Genomic DNA, 20676 nt, shown 5'->3' with positions numbered 1-20676 from the left:
TTATTAATTCTCCCAAGACCGTCAGTTTTCCCAAATTGTTCGTTTCGTAATCATTTGTCATCAAAGAAATTTTCCTTATTGAGCAAATTTTTCTATCGAAAGTTGCTTTACAGAAAAGCTTCTACCTAAACTTTTCAAATAAACGGCAAAAAATTCGCGTTAAACGGCAAAAAAACCTACGGGCTGTTGAAACTGCGGCCAGAACACGAATTAATACTAAACCAATTGATATCAATAAAAAAAATGATGAAAGACTAATGATGTTAAAAGTACGAGTACTAAGTTTAAGATTTTTGGTTCTTTTTCAGTCTTATATTTTTATGGTTTCGTGGAAATATTTTTTTCAGCTCAAATGTAGAAAGTTTTGTTTTAATGTTTTTTGAAAGAGATCAGTAAAAAATTTCTGGTTTTATTACCTTACGTAGCCTCAAGCATTTACGGCTGCGATAAGAACTCTAAGTTTGTTTCCTATTTATCAGAGAATCATAGGAACTGCGTGTTAAACCATGATTCCTAATTACAAGGAAAATTTTTAAAGACTTCAGATAACTAACTGCCCGCAGTCATGTGTGGTATCAGAGTAGAAAAAACTTATAGGAACTGACAAATTGCAAATTATAAGCCCTTTCCAAAATTTTTCTTAATCAACTTTTTAAAAAGTTTTCCGTGATCTTCGGCTGTAAGCCAAAAAAAAGGATTCCCAAAGCTTTACTTACTTTATTCATTGTTTTGAAGGAGAAAATTAAGAGTACAGCCGGGTCTGAGGAAAAATTTGCGGAAAATTCGTCAACCCGGCCATCGTAAAACGATTTTAATACTATATGCTACTGTCATTACGTCATTAGGAGTCTGGGGGAAGTGATTAAAACTGTCCATTCTAAGAAAACGAACTATTTTCTGCCAATCAACCAATTCATTGCGTGAAGACGGATATCAATTAATAAAGCTGATAATGACAAACTTGTTTTTTCCTTTAAAATGATTGATTAAATTAGTCTCTGATAAAGAAAAACTTTGAGTGTAAACAAAAGCTTTTTTATCATCCATTACAATTGCTATTTTTCGCTTAATTCATATTGCGACCTCATTATTGAATGTTTTTGTTTCTTGATTTACAGCAATTTTGGTGCTTCAAACTATGATTCTTGATTATTAAATGAAATTATTTTTGCAGTAAACCGCAACAGAGTTGTAGTTTTTAGGAACGGCAATTTATTAGTATTTACTTTATCGCGCAAATGAAATGGTCAGGTTTTGTTCATTGCAATATTCCTAAGCAATTCGTCACTACTCCACTTATTGATTCTTTCCTATGCCATCTGCTGTTTTAGAATAACATTTACACTAAGTTTTCCATCAGCTGAATTTTTGTTGAAACTTCTTTGCATATGATTGCAAAATATCGAATAGCCATTTCGATCTATGGCGAAATTTTTCGACAGAAATACATTTAAAAACTTGAGCTTTAAATACATTTCATGAGCTTTTTGTTGCGACAGTGTCAAAGTTGAGTGACATTTTTATTGATTTTTTTGGAAAAAAGTTAAAAATATCTTTAAGATATGCTTCGGAAGGACATGTTTTAGTTGTTTTTGACTCGACTGACCGCTTTTGAACGACCTCAAAAATTCTACCTACTACCGCTGCTGCCATTCTTTTGTATTTCTTTCTGATGAAATTGTGTCACTTTTCTGCCTACTAGTTGCTGGACAATTTTTGATTGCTCATAAAACCTCTTTTTGCTTCTATGAGATTTTTCTATGGGGTACAGTGGTCTTAATTTAAATTTGTTGGAAGCAGCGTTTTGAACTTTGTTGTTACTCCATATTTTTTCGTTTGTTGACTGACAGTTTGTTTCCTCTTGATCCAAATCTCCAATCAGAATTTCCTGTAGAGCCTTTAGAAGATAATTGCAATTTTCACTCTTTAAGCGGTCTGCTAAACTCATTTCAACGTAGGACTCATCATTTGCTCTTCAATTCTCAATGTTTCTGGAATGTTGCAGTTTTGACCATATGCAAGAACTGCCGGATTTTTTTTTGCTTATTTCCCCTGCACCCATTTCAGTTATCTGCAATTCAACGCAATGAAGATTACTCACAGCATTTTTTGACATATTTTAGAAAACTGGGAAATTTGTAATATCAAGTATTGTTGGTGTTGTTTTTGTTTCCCGAGTAGCAGTATAAGGTCCAGACAGCGTTAGTCCAAATGGTTGCATGATGCATCTTTGTTGCTTGAATTTTTTTCTTTATGAACAAAATTCACACTGAGGTCACCAAAGAGTATATGTTTCATATCTGGTTCATTAACAATTTCGTCTACAAGTTTTCCCAAGGTATGAAAAGTTTTCTCATTAGTGCAGTTTGGGGGATGTAAATGCAGTTTACAATGGAGCTTTATGATCGATTTGCGTAGAGATATCCTGTACTGCATTTTTCTCCAGTTTTTTAAGCAATTTCGCTCTAGCACTACTTATAACAATGATACCAACACAACCAGCTCTTTTCTTCTTCTTTTCTATAATGGTATTATAATTACCATATGCTTATTTTGAAAAGTAGTTCCCGCAATAGTTGACGTAAAGAACTAGTGCGGCATTTGTAACTCCCGCAAAAGTTCTTTAATCGTGTTTATGACTAGCACCTGTTACATGATTTTGGCAATTTGACATCTTTCGACTTCTCAAAAATAAGCCAAAACGACAGACAAAACGGTAAATAGTAAATAATTGCGTGAAACTCCAAATTATGCTCACCCTATTGCTTGTAACCAATTGGCTTGCTGATTACGGATCGAAAAAAAAAACGAAATTAGCAATTACGTACATCATGATGCTGAACGGCTTTAGTATCCAAATAATGTCTTTCCTAGTCTATTCAGGATGTTAAATAGCAAGAATCCTGCAAGATGTTTCAAGATTATGCATAAACTTGCAAGATTTTGCAAGCAAGATCTGGCAATATTAACAGTTATTTGCAAAATTTTCTTGTGAGATTGACACACTCTTGCCAGATTAACGACCACGCGGAGGCCTTTTTTTGCTTCTTAACCAAGCCTCAAACAAAAAAGCGACTAAAAAGACGAGGAAGTCATTTCCCATTCTAGTTTTGTGACAGAAAGTGCCAAAAAAGCAGCTGATACGCTTCCTATCTTTATCCAATGTTTTAGGAGAAGCTTAGGAACGCCGAAAAATTTTAAACTGAAGAGAAACAACGCGGTAAAATGGATTTTTGTTTTTGACATCCTTTTTGCACTCGCTTCTGCCTTCAATTAATGCTTTATAGTGACCGTGCTCAGAAGAATAATATCAACTATGCCTCGAAGGTTTCTCCTGAGCTGAATGCACGCATATCCAAATAGCGTTATTATATGAGATACAAAAGTTTATGCCTTTTCCTAATTTTTGCACATAACAAAATTGATTGCAACTCAATTTTGGCGATACAAACTTCCAATTTCAAGTTTTGTAGAATGCCAATTTTTTTTTGACTGCATTTGTGTGATTAATTTTGCGTCCTGAAAATGATTAGCTGAAAACGTTCGCGACTCGACTGTTTGAAAGAGGAGCCAACGAAGAGAATTGATGCTCGAAGGAGATTTCTAAATTGTGCTTTAATCTTCTCTTGGGGTTTAATTGGGAGCCAACGACATAATTGTTGTTTCAATCACCCAGACACTTTCATTTTACGGTGACCAATTCGTAATAATATCTGTCGTGAATAGCGACCGTGCGACTATTTACTAAATTAATTATTTTTTCAAAGCCATTCTTTATCTATTATTGTGCATTGATAAAGAAGGCCAGCTCATAAAACGTTCGTTAATTCCTTACAACTTTTGCTAAACAATTATTTAGAAAAAAATCTAACAGTTCATTTGTCATTTGGGGTATTATTCTTTAGCCTTTTTGTTATTTCGCTACCACAAATCTTATTTATAAAAATCACACATTGCTACCAGAGCCAAGCTTCAACAATAAAACACAACAAAATCACAATTTTATATTTCAATAGATCGTAAAAACTTACGACAAATAAAAGTATTTTTCCAAACTTGCAAAATGTCAAATTCAGAAATCAACACTACTGCAGAAATTCCTCCTTTCGAAACTGTTGATAACCCATATTTGTTAGCTCCGGGCATGCTATGTGTTGTTGCGTGTGCATCTCAAGCGATGCTAATCGTGATTGCACGAGGCCTGCAGGGGGATTACTCTGCAAGGACGTTTTTGTGGGTGCAGTCTCTTGCACAGATTACCCAGCAGCTGGGAATACTGCAACTTGCATTGTGTGGAGCACTTGGTAATATTCTCTTGCAATTTCCCATGTGCACGTTTTAAAATACCAGATCTGTGCAGTGCTAGGTTTTAGAACGCCAGTTTTTCTAACCGAGCCAAATTTCAAACATGAAAGTTTGTGTTTAAAACAGAGTTACGCGACCTTTCTGAAGTCAGCTTTAAACTCTGGCTGGTATCTCGAACCACTACGCGCGGAGCTCGATTGAATGCCAGATTTTGTCTGAGAATTAAAAAAACTATACCCTGAAAATCGCAATTGATTTGAATAGCTAGATTTCTGCAGTACCTCGCTTCTAGAGCCTTCCCCCCCCCCCCCCCCCTGTACAATGCTAGATTAATAAACATACAAAGTGCGAGCTTAAAGCTAAGTTACTGGACTCTGTTAATGTCGCTTCCAAATTTTGACTCAGATATCAAACCTCTCGGCTGCTCTTGACGAATGTAAAATCTTCACAGCGAGATCTTAAGAACCACGTAGCCTATCCTTAATCTGCTCTTTGATCCAATAGGTTACATAGGCCGATGAGACTTTCAGCGTGATATTAAACCGGATAAGCAACCGATTAAGTTTTGAAAATGTATCAATAATTTGATTATATAATACAACTGGGTATCAAAATATTTTTATAACTCAAATTGATTGAACAATTTCAAAAAAAACTTCGAGGCTACGTGGTACTTGTTTAAACTTTTCAAACGTCTGTTAAAAGTTTCAAATATCAAAGTTCGTTTTTTTGAGAAGTTGCGTTTGCCGACTCACAGCAGAGTTTAAGATTCGCTAAAATATCGAAACAAAGATGACCATTTGGCGTTTAAAGACATGCCATTAAGATATCTTTTCATGTGTTCCAAAAAAATCATCATCGACAAACATTCAAATATTGGATGTTAGTTGTTTCATAAGACACAAGGGGGTTCACCTACTGTTTGAATAGAATTGGACTTTTAGTTAGAAAAATGGTGTAACTGAAACACTGAAACCAAAATAATTTAATTAATGCAGCATTAGTGGGCCAATGCGACTTGCCATTACTGAGTCTTGTGCTTACACTTGTGCTAACTCGAGCTAACTTCTAAATTTTTGACCTATATACTGTCTTTTCAGATAATGATTGCGCCAAATAAGCGTAACTTGGGATTTTTTGACATAATTTTTGCGCTTTTGCAAATGTCTTGAATCAAAAAACTTCATAGTAGGCAACCCGGGTGACCGTGCGGAGAAAAACAATGGATACTTTGAAGATTGCACATGAACTGAATGCATTATCCATAAACAAAACAATTCAACACCAACCTTCAAAAATTTTATGCATTTTCTTTATTTGTGTACTTAACAAAATTGACTACAACTCAATTTTGGCGACACAAATTTTCAATTTCAAAATTTGTAGAATGCCAATTTTTTTCAACTTTATTTGAAAGATTAATTTTGGGTCTTAAAAATAATAAACTGAAAATTTTCGTAACTCGAATATTTGAAAGAGGAGAAGACAATCGATGCTCGAAGCATAGTTCTCATTTGTCTTTTAATCTTCACTTTGGCTTTAATTGGGAGCCAACAATATGAATGATGTTTCAATCGCCCAGACAACATTTTGTTACTCTGAAGAAATCGGACTAATATCTGTCGGTAAAGACTGTGCGATTATTTACTAAAATAGTTACCATTTCAAATCCATTTTTTAAATCTATCATTGAGCATCCATAACAAAGGCCAGCGAATAAAGATTTCATTACTTCCTTAAAGCTTATTTTCTGTTCTTTACATTCTACAATTAATTACAATCAAGTCCAAGCATTTAATTTTTAATTTCATTGGTTTGTTATTTTGTTGCCATTAATCTTTTTTTTAAAATAAAAGCTTTGACAACAAATCACAAAAAAAAACATTTTTTTCTGTTACAATAAATGATAACAACTTACAGCAAAAAAGAGCATTTCTTATAAAATGTCAAATTCAGAAAACAATACCACTGCAGAAATTCCTCCTTTCGAGACTGTCGACAACCCATATTTAATAGCTCTGGGCATGCTATGTGTTGTAGCATGCGCATTTCACGCAACCCCTATCGTGATTGCACGAGGCCTGCAGGGTATTTCTTTGCAAGAACGTTTTTGTGGGTACCGTCTCTTGCACAGATTACCCATTAGCTGGGAATAATGCAACTTGCATTTTGTGGAACATTTGGCAATATTCTCTTGAAATTACCACGTGCACGTTTTAAAGTACCAGATCATAGCAGTGCTAGATTTTATAACGCCAGTTTTTTTTACTGAGCCAAATTTCCATTATGCAAGTTTGGGTTTGAAATAAAATTACGTGATCTTGCTGAAGTTAATTTAAATTTCTGGCTGGTATCTCGAACCACTCTGCGAGGAGCTCGATTGAACGTCAGATCTTCTATGAGGCTTAAAAAAAAGTATACTCTGAAAATCTCATGTGAAAACTTTGAAAAGATAGATTTCTGCATTACCTCACTGCTAATGCCATTTTTCAAGTATAATGCTAGATTTTAAAACTACAAAGTGCGAGTGCGAGTTTAAAGCTATCTTTATGAGCTCTGTTATGTTCACCTCTAAATTTTGACTCAGATCTCGAACCGCTCCGCAGCTTCCAACGAATGCGGAATCATTTTGATGGAACAATTTTTCAAAAAAAACATTGTGCTAAAAACATTCTTGATAAAACTTTTTCAAATCAAAATTTCTAAATTTGTGTTGTTTTAAAAGTTGCGTTAGCCGACTTACAGCAGAGTTTAAGAATCGCCAAAAAATCAAAACAAAGATGATCATGTGGCCTTTAAGGACATGCCATTTGGAAATCTTTTCATGTGTTCGACCAAGTTCATTCAAATAGTGGATGTTTTTTGTTTCATAAGGGACAAGATGGGCCACCTACTGTTTGAATACGATAGGACTCTTATTTAGAAAAATTGGTGTAAACTGAAACCAAAAATGAATTAAATAATGCAACATTAGGGGGTCAAGTAGACTTGCCCTTACTGAGTCTACGAGACAAGACGAACCATAAACTAAAACAATCACAAAACATTACCTCAGATGGAAATTCAATATTTATTATCTACAAAAAACAAACTGAGTAACAAAGTCAAAAGAAGTAAAAAAAATGTAAACTAAACAAATTAGCGTGTACTTCAATAAATTTTGGTAGAAATTTTTTTTTGATTAGATCAAGTAACTAATCGGCAAAAAAGACAAATTAAAAAACCTACAGATTTCTTTGAAGCAATTTATATCAGAAATCAAAACAAATAAACTTTCAACTCTAAAATGCCATGTGAAACCTAACCTCAAAGCCATCAAAAAATCAGATCACAAAAAAACAATAAAATATACAAGCGTAACTTAAGATTTTCAAAATAATTTTCAATAACACAATGCTGAAGCCATTAAAACCACGAGCTGTTAATTGAAAAGATTGTATACGTTCAGTTGGAATGCAACATCATTAAACGAACAGTCAAAACATAGAACCAAGAGAGACAATGAAGTCTGCTTTGCATTGAAGTGGGTGAGACCCGGCATCATTGACAACAAGTTACAAATTGACAAAAAAGCAGATCAAAATAGATCAACAATACAATGATAATTTTGAAAACAAGTGAAATCAAAGTCATTGAAACTATTAGCTATCAATTAGAGGCATCCAGTTTTTTTTCATTTCCTATAAAAGCTCTTTAATAAAATTCTTAAAACTACTAGCTAACAACTGAAGTGGTCGAAGTCTCTTAATTCCACATGAAAGCTAGTGAAATCTTTAATTATTCGGAATATTTCGTAAGACTTCATAAAGAACAACAAATAATGCGAAAGTGAAGATTTCGGTTGAATTTTACAAAAAACTGTGTGAAAGACTTCAAAACTATTCATTGAAAGCTTTCCATATCTTCAGTTTAACTCATTTTCAACGCCAATGAGGACTGCTACTAACATCATTGTGCCAAATTACCTAAAAAGCAATAATTATGTGCAAATAACAATAACTGTTGTGAAAAGTCGTAGTAGTATGAGCAGTATGAGCGTCCTAAAACGTTTACTTATAACAGAGAACATTTGGAAACTGTTCATCTCATATTTTCGCCAGAAAAAGCAAAATTATTGCAACTAACGAGACAAGACTGCGAGTGGTCAGGAAACAAGATGAAAAACTGAAAGCTAAAATTTGACTAGAACAAATTTCTCTAAAGAAAATATGTCAAAAGACATAAAAGTGATACAGTGTTAACTTAAACCAATAGACATTTTCAGTTGTACGTAGACCTGTGCTTAATCAGTCCAAGACAAAAGACTTAAAAACACTAAAAGCAGGCATATTTCATGAAATCATATAAAGTTTACAAAAACTCTTTTTGAAGCCATAGAAAACTTGCGCTTTTCACACAATCAGAAAATCTTTTTCTTTAAAAAAATTGGCGAGACTAAAACCGGCCTTGCCTTCGCTTGGAACATTTAAATTTTTGGAACATTTAATTGACAACACTTAAATGTTCCAAAAATTAGCGTAAAACATATTGAAGCAACAAAACTTTTAATTTTTCAAAAAGAGTGAGGCATTTATAATAAATATCGACTTAAATTAGTAAAGAGCCGGAAAATTGAAATCCAGAACACCATTTAGAAAGCGAAACAAACATAGCCCGTATCTTAGATAACGAATTTTTATCAGGTTTTTTAAGGGCTTGTACCTCTACTATTTTCAGAGAATGGAAATCAGTCGAAATCCTAGAAAAATTATAATGCCTCAATAACACTTTTGAAATAAAAAAAAATAAAAGAACCATAAAAACGCTTTTAATCTATTATGGTACGCCTTACGTGCTTTCTATTGACTTCACAAAGAGTTCTCTACGCTAAACACCTTGAACGGACAAAATTTACCGAACAGCAAAAACTCAAGTTGAGCGAATAGTTCCTCCTTCCACTATCGGGGGTCGGAACAGCAAGTAATTTTGAAGCCTGCGAATATTACTTTCCCGAAGTAGAACAAAATGTGAACAATTGTTCACAATTTGGCCGACTTCAGGTAAATAACATTTCAAAAAAAAAACGTATCATTTGTAAGTATCGTTTGTCAAGTGCGAGAGTTTAAAGCGGATAATTGTAAGTGGTATTCACACTCTTCCATATGTTACTCCCCAAATTTTTGTATTTTAAGAATACCAAATTTTGGAGAGTAATGTATGAAAGACTGTGGTTACCAGATACAATTATCCGCCCCAAACTCTCGCCTTCAATTTGAAAAGTTTTAACGTAAATAAAATCTGCAGTATCTTTGTGAAAGTGGAAAATCATTCTATGAATCTAACCAAGAACAGTTATATGGACTGAATAACTTTTCAGCGCACTGAATTAACTTCTTTCAAATTGAATAAAAAATTAATATTTCGAAAGTTATCACCATAGGAGCTGTTCGTAAGTTTGAATTTTGTTTCAGATCGCGTTTTTAATCGAGTATATCTACTCGAGCGCGACACTATTTCCTGTGGGAATTTTTAAAAGAAAGTAATTGTGATGTCATGTAAAATACAGCGGCAGTTTCAGCAATTTTTTGACAATCCCAACAACTTTCCATTCCAAGCTTAAAATTAATGTTTTTGACAATGTTTAAATTCATTTTTCGACAACTCGACAATTTTTCAAAATTTCTAAGAGTTATTTGCCAAGAGATATATAATATCGATTTCAATTTATTTTTCGTTTTTAACCATAAGTTGATATGGCAGTAATTTTTGCATAATGCCTTCAGTCTCTTTTGTAATTTCAGGTGATAACTTTTGCATAGTGCTAACGACTGATACAGAGTGCAAAGTTGTGAACTACCTTATTTGGTTTAATTTCCTCCTCCCTGATTGGCTGGCTGTACCTGTGGCTCTTGACCGAATCAATGCTCTCAAGTTCCCTGTATGGTAAGCATCCTTTATGTGTTTTCCATTTTTAAAACCCTTTTCAACTCCCGGACGTTCGTAGCAGACAACTTCAGCAATGATTCAGAATCTTTTCATTCTGAATTTTTTTCTGCCAAGCATTCTGATCATGTCACTTTTCGGACTGATCATGGTAAATTCAGAACAACATTCTGCATTAATTCTGCACAGAATGAAAAAAATCTATGAATTTTCTCTGAGCAGAATGAAAATTTTATGACTCACACTCTGAATTTTCTCTGAGCAGCATGAAAATTTCACTGATTTTCTGCTGAGCATTATGAAAACGTCACTGATTTATTACTGCGCATCATGCTAAAACTCAACTTTGAAGGAACAGCAGAAAAATGCCTATTGATGCCTACCTATTTGAAAACAATAACAAAAAATGATTTCAAATTGAGAAATTTCAAGATTATATATAACTTCAACATAATAGAGAAAATTTTGTTTTGAGCAGATTCGTATCTGGTCTAAATTTAAACAGTTTAGACAGTTTCAGCAGCTTAGAATGGCTGACGACTCGGTTATCGTGAATTCCCTCTGGATATTCCCATCGTGAATTCCCATCTGGATAATCCCATCTGGATATTCCCATCGTGAATTCCCATCTGGATAATGCCATCTGGATATTCCCACCTGGATATTCCCATCGGGAACAATCTGGGAGCATTGCGAATATTCTGACGCTTGCACTGAGGTCATTCTGTGAACATTTACGGCGTCCAAGACCCTGTTGCACAGCTGGAAGGTGGACCAGTGGCGACCAGAGCCATCCCCACCTGCCGTCAAATCGTCCTGAAATTGGGCGCAGACACCTGGGTCTTCGTCAAATCGTCCGATATGATAACCATACCTCCGAAACAAGTAGAAGGAGCCGAGAAAAAGCCGATAAAGGGTTAAGACACTTGAAACACAAATGGGCTATAAAGATATAAAAACGATACGGTAATAAAGTTGAACGCAATTGAACACACCTTAACACTTGTACACCTTGATAAAACACTACCACATTATTTTACACAGTTACACACGGCAGTGAAAGGTACAAATATTGAAGTACAACCCAGGTTCTCATACCTCAACCGGCTCTAAAGCAACCAGCTCTAAGGCAACCAACAGGGAACTTTAGGTCAAATTCTAAACCTTTTGGAAAGCTTGATTTGCAATATTTTCCTCTCAGTGAAGAAATCAAGTTTTTCAGACAAACAGAATAATTTTCTGTCTCAAAGTGAAATAATATTGTATATAAGAAGCTCCAGGCTTTAGTTTTTATGAACACAGCGTTTCTGTTGAAGTTGTATGAACAGTTTGTCAAAAAATATCCGAATAGAGAGCTGCGCAGAATAAACGCAAAATGGCAGCAGATAAAGTTTTGCTAACGAAGTATATCCGACGATTTAGTTATAAAAAGAAATGGAAACAGCACACTCACTCAGTATACAATAAATAAATTGGAATTATTGTTACCATTACAGAGCAATAAGCGTTCTGCTAAATTAGAGTAGAAAAACTCTTCATGGGAGCTCTATTTGTCTAACTCTACTTCAAACTTCAATTTGAATTCAATTCGGAAACATCTTTTAATGTTCGTGATTTGAGAAACGAAGAAGGAAATGAGATGAAGATGGTTCTCATGATGAGTATTCGTTTCATCACATTACTCCTAAATAGTAACTGGAATTAAATAAAATATTGCTTTAGATAATGAATATTTATTTCAGAACTTGCTTTTTTTTGGAAAAAGCAAATTTTTCTACAACCGCTCGTTTTACCATTTTGCCGAGATGGATTGGCTGTACTGAATAATGACAAACAAATTGAAGGCTCTATATCTCTATCGAAACCAGTATGTCAAAGAATGGCAAAGACACTTTCATAGTGTTCTGTTTGATTTTCGATTGATTTCGATTTTGATCTTGAGACTCAACCCTTAACGAAATTGTTAACACTATTTGAACTACCTATGTATGCTCAACCTGAAAATTTGCGTTGAAAATCGGTCATCTGAACGCTACAATTGAATAGCCTATATAACTAAAACCATTTGTACGAAGGGCTGGATTCTACTTGAGTTATGTTTTTATCCGATTCCGGCTGTTATTGCTATTCTGTTTGACAACAGGGTTGCTTTTCTTGTATTATATTTTAATAGATCTTGATAGTTATGAAATTTTATGGTGCTTGAGTGGTTTCCGTTTGCTGAAAAATTAGTCATTCTATAGGATCCCGATTTTAGTCAAATTTTGTTAAATTGAAATATACACATCTTTAAAAAAATCGTAACGAAAAAGTTTGTTCAATGTGTAATAGATCTCTACGATCTTTTTCTTAGCCACTTTGTTATTTTTTGCACAGCGATAAATCTTAGGTAGATGTTTTAGTTAGAGTAAGAGATTACAATAGCAAACTTAATCAATTTACAATAAGTACCCTCGAGTCATTATTAACCTTACAGAGCAATAGGTTTTCTGGAAAATTAATTTTGAACTCCCAACTTCAATTTTAATTGAGGTGCAAAACATCCTTTATTGTTCTTCATTTGAGAAACGAAGAAAGAAAAAAATTATTTCCTTGCTGAGTATTCGTTTTATTGCGGTACTCCAAAATTGTATCATTAATTCATTAAAAATATTTTTTTTGATTCTGCTTTTTTTGCAATAATGCAAATTTTTCCACCACCGCTCATCATTTTATCCGAAGTCTATATGATCTACGGAATAATGAAAGACAAATTGAATGCTGTATTTCTTTATGAAGACCAATATGTCAAATCATGACAAAAATACTTTCTTATTTTTGGCTTAATATTCTATTGATTTCTATTTTGATTATCACGCTGAACCCCAAATGGATTGTTAATACTCATTGCATTGCTAATGCACACTCAGCCTGAATTTTGTCCCGAAATTCTGTCATCCGAATGCTACAATCGAATAGCCTCTGCTGCTTCAAATACGAGCGAATATTGCGTACCATTTTATACTTAGGTTTGGAATTGGTATGACTTTCGTTTTCATCCTTTTCCTGCTGCTACTGTTATAATCGGTTTGACAAAACAATTGAATTATTTGTATGACAACATTTTTGCAGTCAACATTTGTATGACAACATTTTTGAAAACATTTAGCTTTGTTAGTTACGATATTTTATGCTACTTGAACGGCTCAAGTTTGTTGAAGATCATAACATTTGATCATTGTTTTAATTTTTAATTTGTTAAAGTGTACACACACATTATAAAAATTCATCACCAAAAAAGTCGTGGAAAGTGTACTAGATCTCCATGATCTCTTTATTTGTCATCATTTGTAAATATTTGCAGAGCATCGAATTTAACTCTTTCATTTCTTTGAACCTTCCTTTTTAGGTACAAAAAGAATTGCACACAGAAGAACGCCTGGTGGGTCATATCACCAATTTTCCTGTTCGTCTTAATTCTCCTTCTGCCAAAAGCACTCTTCAACGTGGCTGTTGCAAAGAACATCTGCGTGACTGGAAGTGGAGCCTATGACAATTTCTTGAGTCTCTCGGGATTGCCCGCAGTGGTCGTAATTGCAATCGCCACTTTGATTTTGTCAGCTTTGATTCGAAACAAAAAGAAGGAAAAAGAAAAGGAGGATGAAGCCCAACAGCAGGTCCGATGGGTCCCAATATAATCAAAAAATTAAAAAGACAAAATTACTGTTATGGTCTTTTAACCATTAGGATATTATTTGGTCATTATGATGTCGTCATTTAAATAAGATAGGATATAAAAAGGGACATCCCTTTGAAATTGTCATATAATCGTAAAAATCTATAGGTTGGAAATTATTTCTTGGGAGAACAAGCTTCGATTGTCAATTAGTTTTACGGACGTACTTATTTTCTGTCAAAAAACATAATGGGTTACTGCAGAACTTTCCAATTTCGCACTAGATTAACGTAGTGCAGTAACCAATAAAGAACTGGTAAAATAAAAGCATTGCATTTGGACACCCGTTTTTAATGGGTTCATCTAGGGCTAAGGGCTCCTTTCAATTCAATTGCTTATTGGTCGGAGCCATTCATGATGTTCAAATTATTTTTTTTCCGGTTAGAATGCTCAGCATAAAATGCTCAGCAGGTGCTCAAAGAAAAATCATGATGAGCACAATATAATAAGAACGTTACTATGAATTTTGATATGACTTGTCTGTTAGTTTCCGTTATCAGAACTCTGATCATAATAAAAATTCATGATGAAAATACTCCAGATCGGCATTGAAATATTATGAGAAGTTTTGAAATATAATGACATTTAGAAAAATTGTTATAAATTTTTATATTTTCGTTAATGATCACAATTTCTGATAATATTTCAGTTTTTAGACCGCTTATTTTCGAGCTATAAATTACTGCAACTAATAATAAATAATAGTATAGAAATTATCAGATTCGGGAACTCCGTACGTTGAAAAGATGTAGTCTATTATCTCTTCAGATCACAGCTGTACTTTTTCAGATGACAGTTGCTTTGATGATCAGCTCCGCAACCTATGCTGTATTTGGAACCATCCAATACCTTCTAATGTCATATGCATATTTAAACCTGAACAGCGCAGAGGAGAAGGAGCAATTCTTGATGACATTGGGTCTGGCACAAGTTGTGGGCTCGTTCGGAATTGTCTTGAGAATCCCAGTGTTGCTTTACTTGAAACCAATGCGGGCTGCACTTAAACGAGGATTGCGGATATAGTATCTGTGGATATCTCAATAGATGCGATTAAACATAATATTGGGGATTGCAATTTTCTTTTCTTTGTTAAATTTATTCACCCCCGCCTCTCCCTACCACCACCCCATGCCTAGTGGGAATATAATTTTTACACCCCCGTGCATGTGCTCTTTATACTTTAGTAACGTGCTATATAACAAATGATTTGTAACCGGGGGTCACAAAATTACTGGGGGTCGAAAAAGAGTAGATCTCGTTTGTTTTCTGTGCTTAACCTTACAACTATGATTACTTTTTGTACATTTTTTGTTGTTGATCCTCAATGTATGGTCCTCAGTTCAGTTTGTCAGCGGATTATTTTAGTGATACAATAAAATTTTGCAAATATTTTTTTTTCAGACAATACGACAGTCTGTCAATTTTATTTACTCGTGAGGAACATTCGTTAGAAAAAGTAAAAGTATTCAGCAATTTACTTGTTTCAAGTGTTACTCGTTCAGTAAAATCAGGATAGAAAACAACCGAAGTAGTCGAGTCGAGAGAAGCGCAATTTCCCGACCCTAAATATAGGATGGACCAGGTTGAGCTGTCCTCTGAAGTAACGTAATAATACTTTTTTTGTCAATTTTGTTGATGAGAACGATGATCTTCACAAACTAATGGAAATTAGCTAATTTTTACCAGCTTTCTATCCAATAATCTGTACCTTACAAAAACATGTACAGATTGTCCAATTTAAAAGAATTGATTTTCCCCGAGATCGTTTTGGTTAAAATCTATGCTACAATTGACCATATTAAAGTCTTACCGCATTAAAGTCAGACTATATGCTGAACTAAACTTTTAAACATTAACTTAAGGAGTAAGGCTGAATTTACATCTTACTTATTACCAACTCGTACAAAAAAGAATTGTATCAGAACTGAACTCTTAAAAGTAAAAAGGTGAGTGCTTTAAAAAATCCGATTTTGTTTTCATCATATTTCATATTTTAAGTTTTATTAGCTACCTTGCGTTTCATTCGTTCATATATTTGTTTTTGTGCTCACTTGACTTTCTGTTGTAGCGTGTGAAAAAATGCTTATAAATTTAATCTGCAAGTGACTCTTATTTATACACGTCATTTCATTACGATGCAGAGGTATACCCAAATCGTCACGGGCAGATATGCCCGATGCGTGTATCTGGTGTTCGTTTTTACTATGTTAATACATTGAAAGTGGAATAATATTGCGGAAAATAGCTACTTTAGCAGAAACCAGCAAAATGGAAGGGAATATCGTATCCCGTGTTCCCAAAAGTGTCCTCATTTTAGCCGCGAAATACAAGTACAAACTTATTAACCTATTTTCGCGCGAGTTGTATCACGCATCCGCTCCATTTATGTATTGATTTTTCGCTCGCAATGTAGCTCGATTTCGCATATAATCCGCAATTAATCCTGACTTAATTACTACTTATTTAATTAAGCCTAACTTATTACTATTAGTAGTACTTTATTACTACTTTATTACTACTTATATTACTTTATTACTACTAATTACTACTTAATAGGCAGTCCCACATTGATATACAAAGCCTTTGATGTGCGAGGGATTATTTGGAAAAAAATCAGTTTTTGTGGTTGCATGTATTTAAAGCACTTTAAAGCTTTGAGTGCTTTAATTAAATCTTTATTAAAGTGCTAATTGCATGCTCAAAATGCGCGCGAATAGTAGATACATAAATTGAGCGGAAACGTGCTACAAGATTTGTTCAAAATTGGCGGAACTCCTTTTGCGAAAAGTAAGATACAAAGGATGTCTCCTAATTTCGTTCATTGTGTGTATCTAATTTTCGAGCCAATTTTACTAAGGCGGAAATTTTGGGGTTTACCTCTGCATCGTAATGTTGATATTTCACTTAAACCTTTTTTTAATCAGAAATGCATATGACTTTTTCATGAATATAATTAAAAAAAATAGCAAAAAAGTCTTTATTAATGTATAGATAGCAAAAATTGATAAGCAAACTCGGCAAACTTGAAGCACTTTTTAATAGATTGTGCTCGCTAATTTGCAAATATTTGTAGTTTTGCCAATAACTTTCAATCGGCGAGGAAAATGCTCAAAAATTTATTTCTCACTTGTGACCACACTGGCTCCTAAGCATTTTGTACAACAGTGCCTTACACGCAGATCTTGCATTTTGTCTTTCCGCCATTAATTAAGCTTCCGTGCCAAATTTTAACTTCTTCGGAATTCTCTCCACATGGAAAATCAGATAATCACAGAATTTGCAAAATCTGAGACAAAGAATCCGACAACCGGTTACGTCTGAATGCAAACAAATTCGGAGATGAATAGGTTTTCGAAGCTCTCCGAAGTTTGGATCATAAACGTAAAAGGCTTAATACTGCCGATAATCAAACTGATATACTACCTAATTTCACCCCTGGCTGAAGTTTTGTTTCTCAAGTCTTTGTGATCAATCCATTGAATGTATTTGCGTTTGTTGTAGTTTGCATATCCTGCAAAAGTGGCGAGGCTCATTAAACTCATAAACTATAAAAACGCAAAAACAAAAACATTGAAAAAACGAAAAACTTTATAGCTCATTATATCACATCATATCGGCTGAGAGGGGAGTCGGGGAGTCAAAAAGTTTTTTTTTTGGTGAAGGATAACAACACAAAAATCAAATACCTTTGCAATAAATCGAAGAAAAACTTAATGCTGCAAATTTACCCCAAGAAAGCAATAACTTTTGTTCCAAAGTCAGTTTTCAAACAAATCACCTCCGACTTCAGCTTATGATATTTTAAAAAAAATTTTGACAAAATAATTTTTTTGAATCCATGAAAGATTAAAAATTGTTGAATAAGCAGCAACTATTGGTGTAGTAAACATGAGAGTCCTGAAATTGTCTTGACATTACAAATAGCACGCAGAACAATTGGTTTAGTTGCCCAAAACACAACTAAAGCAACAAAACTTGATAAAAGATCAATTTTTCTAAAATAGATAAGCATGATGAAATTTCAAAACAAAGAACCACAGCGCAAGGGTTAAATTGTCAGCACATAATAGGTCCCTTTTATCATAATATTCTCTCCACAGCCAATCCAACACAAGTTTCACATTTAGCGCTTCCTTTTTGGGAAACAATAATTGAAGTATCTCAGAAAGAAGATATCAGTGAAAACATAGCTTTTCTCAATTAGCACTTAAATTAGCTTTTTGAAATTAAAATTAGAAATTGTTCTCAAGACTGCAAACACTCACAAAAAACTTTTCATCGGTTTTTGAAGATTTTTATTAGGTTGTGGAGCAAATTGCCAACAACATTAGGATTTTGTTAGCAATGTCATTAACAAAAGAATAAACATTTTGCAGATATTTTCTGCTGTAGTGAAACAAATTGATAATAATTCTATTCAAAGTTTCAAAATTGATAAAGAATCTTTGGAAAACTGGACTTAAGTATTTTTCCTATCTTAAGTCGAGCTACAGAAAAAACTGTTCTTAAGAATTTTTTTTGTTATTAGCGTCTCAAGGTGAAATAAATTATACTGGAAGAATGAAGTAAAAGAAAGAGTGACGTTTTCTTAGCAATCGCTTAATTCGTTCAAATCATCAGATTAATCATTTTTGAAGAAATCATGTGACATGGTCAAGATTTGAAATTCAGAAATAAAGGGTCTTTGACAAGGATGCGGACTTTTGTATAAAAAAATCACAAACGCTCGCGATATTACAATTTTGGATCTTTTCCGTTTGTGCCCCCCAGTACGTTATGCGCCCCCCAGTTACAGAGCACGTGCCATTACATAGTAAATCACTATGTAAAAATATTGCACGTGCGTCTGGGGGGTGCAAATAATATGCGCCCACTAAGCTGGGGGGGCACAAACGGAAAAGATCCACAATTTTTTTTCAGATTTTGATTAGTTTATTCTATTAACTTAGTCACTGTTGGTCTGCAGCACGGAAGAACAAAGGAGGATGGTAAAAACCACACAGAGCTCACTGGAAATTTTCAAAAAGTTTGTAACCTGAATTGAGGAAATATCCCACCATATGTTTAGCAATAATTTGTTTGTTTTGCCTGGTTTGTTTTGTTTCAATGTTAATTCTTTTCTTGTGTTGTATTTGTTTCAGAGAACTGTATATTCATGGTTTTTATCGTGATATATCGTTTTTAGGATCTTTTCCGTTTGTGCCCCCCCAGTACGTTATGCTCCCCCCAGTACGTTATGCTTCCCCAGTGACAGAGCACGTGTCATTACATAGTAAATCATTATGTGAAAATTTTGCACGTGCGTCTGTGGGTTGCAAATAATATGCACCCACTAAGCTGGGGGGGGGGCACAAACGGAAAAGATCCCATTTTTAATATTGTTTATTTTCGTAAACCCGTAACTGCCGGTTCCAAGCCAGGAATCAAGAAAGAGAGGGTAAAAACTGCATAAAGCATGCGGGAAAATCTCAAAAAATCGTTTTCACTTGACTGGAGAATTTTTCCGACAACCCTTTATCTATATTATAAATTTCTTCGATTTCCACAGTTTTTGTTTGAATTTGTAATTTTCAGGACCCGAGTCCGAATACAATGTTAAAATCTAGATTGGCTCACGAATTTAGTTATTACTTTAACCCAATTCACACAAAAATCAGAGTCTGTTCCAGAGTCCAAAATGAAATTTATTGAGTGCCTGATTCAAAAATTGAATCGGAGCCTGGGTCAAAGAATATCAGAGCAAAATGTAAAATGAATAGACTTTGAATCAGTACTGAATAGTTCTTGAAAAATTCTTGATTCAGTACTGAAAGTAAGGTACAGGAATGCACGTTAAATTTGTTTAGCACGTCGCTAATAACTTACTGGGGAGCTTAAGGGAAAAATATCTCAAATCTGTATTAAAAATTAGGACAGATGCGCTTTGAGTGCAAATAATATGCCGCAATAAGGGTGTGGGGAAAACAGAAAATGTCCCAAAAAAAGGTAATGGTTCATTGCATAAGATGATTTTTCCGTTTGTGCCCCCATATGTACGTTACTTATTAAATGGTTATGTCAATACTTGGGATGTGCGTGGGGTGGTGGTGCAAAATCCTAAGCTGGGGCTATGCTGTGGCTAAGCTGGGGGACAAAAGGAGAGGGTTTTTTTCCCATAGTAACCCGCCTGAAATTATAGCCTCTCATGATGGTATAATTACCACGATGGGGGCTATAGTTTATCTGACCACTAAGCGGGGGGGGGGGGGGGAGGGACTATAATGGGAAAGATCCAAAGAAAGTAATGGTGACGTGACTCTGCTGAAATCTTTGGTAATTTCAGAATCTTGAGCAACCTCACTGTTCCAGATATAAGCTAAAATTTGGAAGCGTCGTCAACAATACTTCCCATATGGTATTTGTCGGGGGGGGGGGGGGAGGGGGGTATCGTGGAACTTTTAGGTGTAGACTAAGAAATCTCGGATCTTTTCCGTTTGTGCCCCCCCCCCCCCCAGTACGTTATGCTCCCCCCAGTAACAGAGCACGTGTCATTACATAGTAAATCTTTATATAAAAATATTGCACGTGCGTCTGGGGGTTGCAATTAATATGCACCCACTAAGCTTGGGGGGGGGGGCACAAACGGAAAAGATCCGAAATCTCTGCCAAATACGAAAAATGGGAGAGTCAAAAGTCATCAAATCGACGGTGAAAATGGCGGTGAAAGAGTGATTTCTCATGAATCAAATTTGCGC

At 34.5% G+C, this 20676-nt stretch overlaps 1 protein-coding gene across 1 annotated transcript; it reads left to right on the top strand.

The window, feature by feature from the left end:
• The first annotated feature begins 4063 nt into the window (after positions 1–4063).
• LOC142340403 (uncharacterized) lies at positions 4064–15058 on the top strand. The gene is made up of 4 exons (XM_075390981.1): positions 4064–4304; positions 10086–10227; positions 13616–13883; positions 14732–15058. The coding sequence occupies exons 1-4, from the start codon at positions 4064–4066 to the stop codon at positions 14963–14965; spliced, it is 885 nt and encodes a 294-aa protein (XP_075247096.1). The 3' UTR covers positions 14966–15058.
• The last annotated feature ends 5618 nt before the right edge of the window (positions 15059–20676 follow it).

Source organism: Convolutriloba macropyga, chromosome 5 (assembly GCF_964194025.1).
Source record: "Convolutriloba macropyga chromosome 5, txConMacr16.3, whole genome shotgun sequence".
In the NCBI taxonomy this organism is placed as follows: domain Eukaryota; kingdom Metazoa; phylum Xenacoelomorpha; order Acoela; family Convolutidae; genus Convolutriloba; species Convolutriloba macropyga.
The sequence above is the reverse complement of the archived record's forward strand: the minus strand, read 5'-3'. Positions and strand labels throughout refer to the sequence as shown.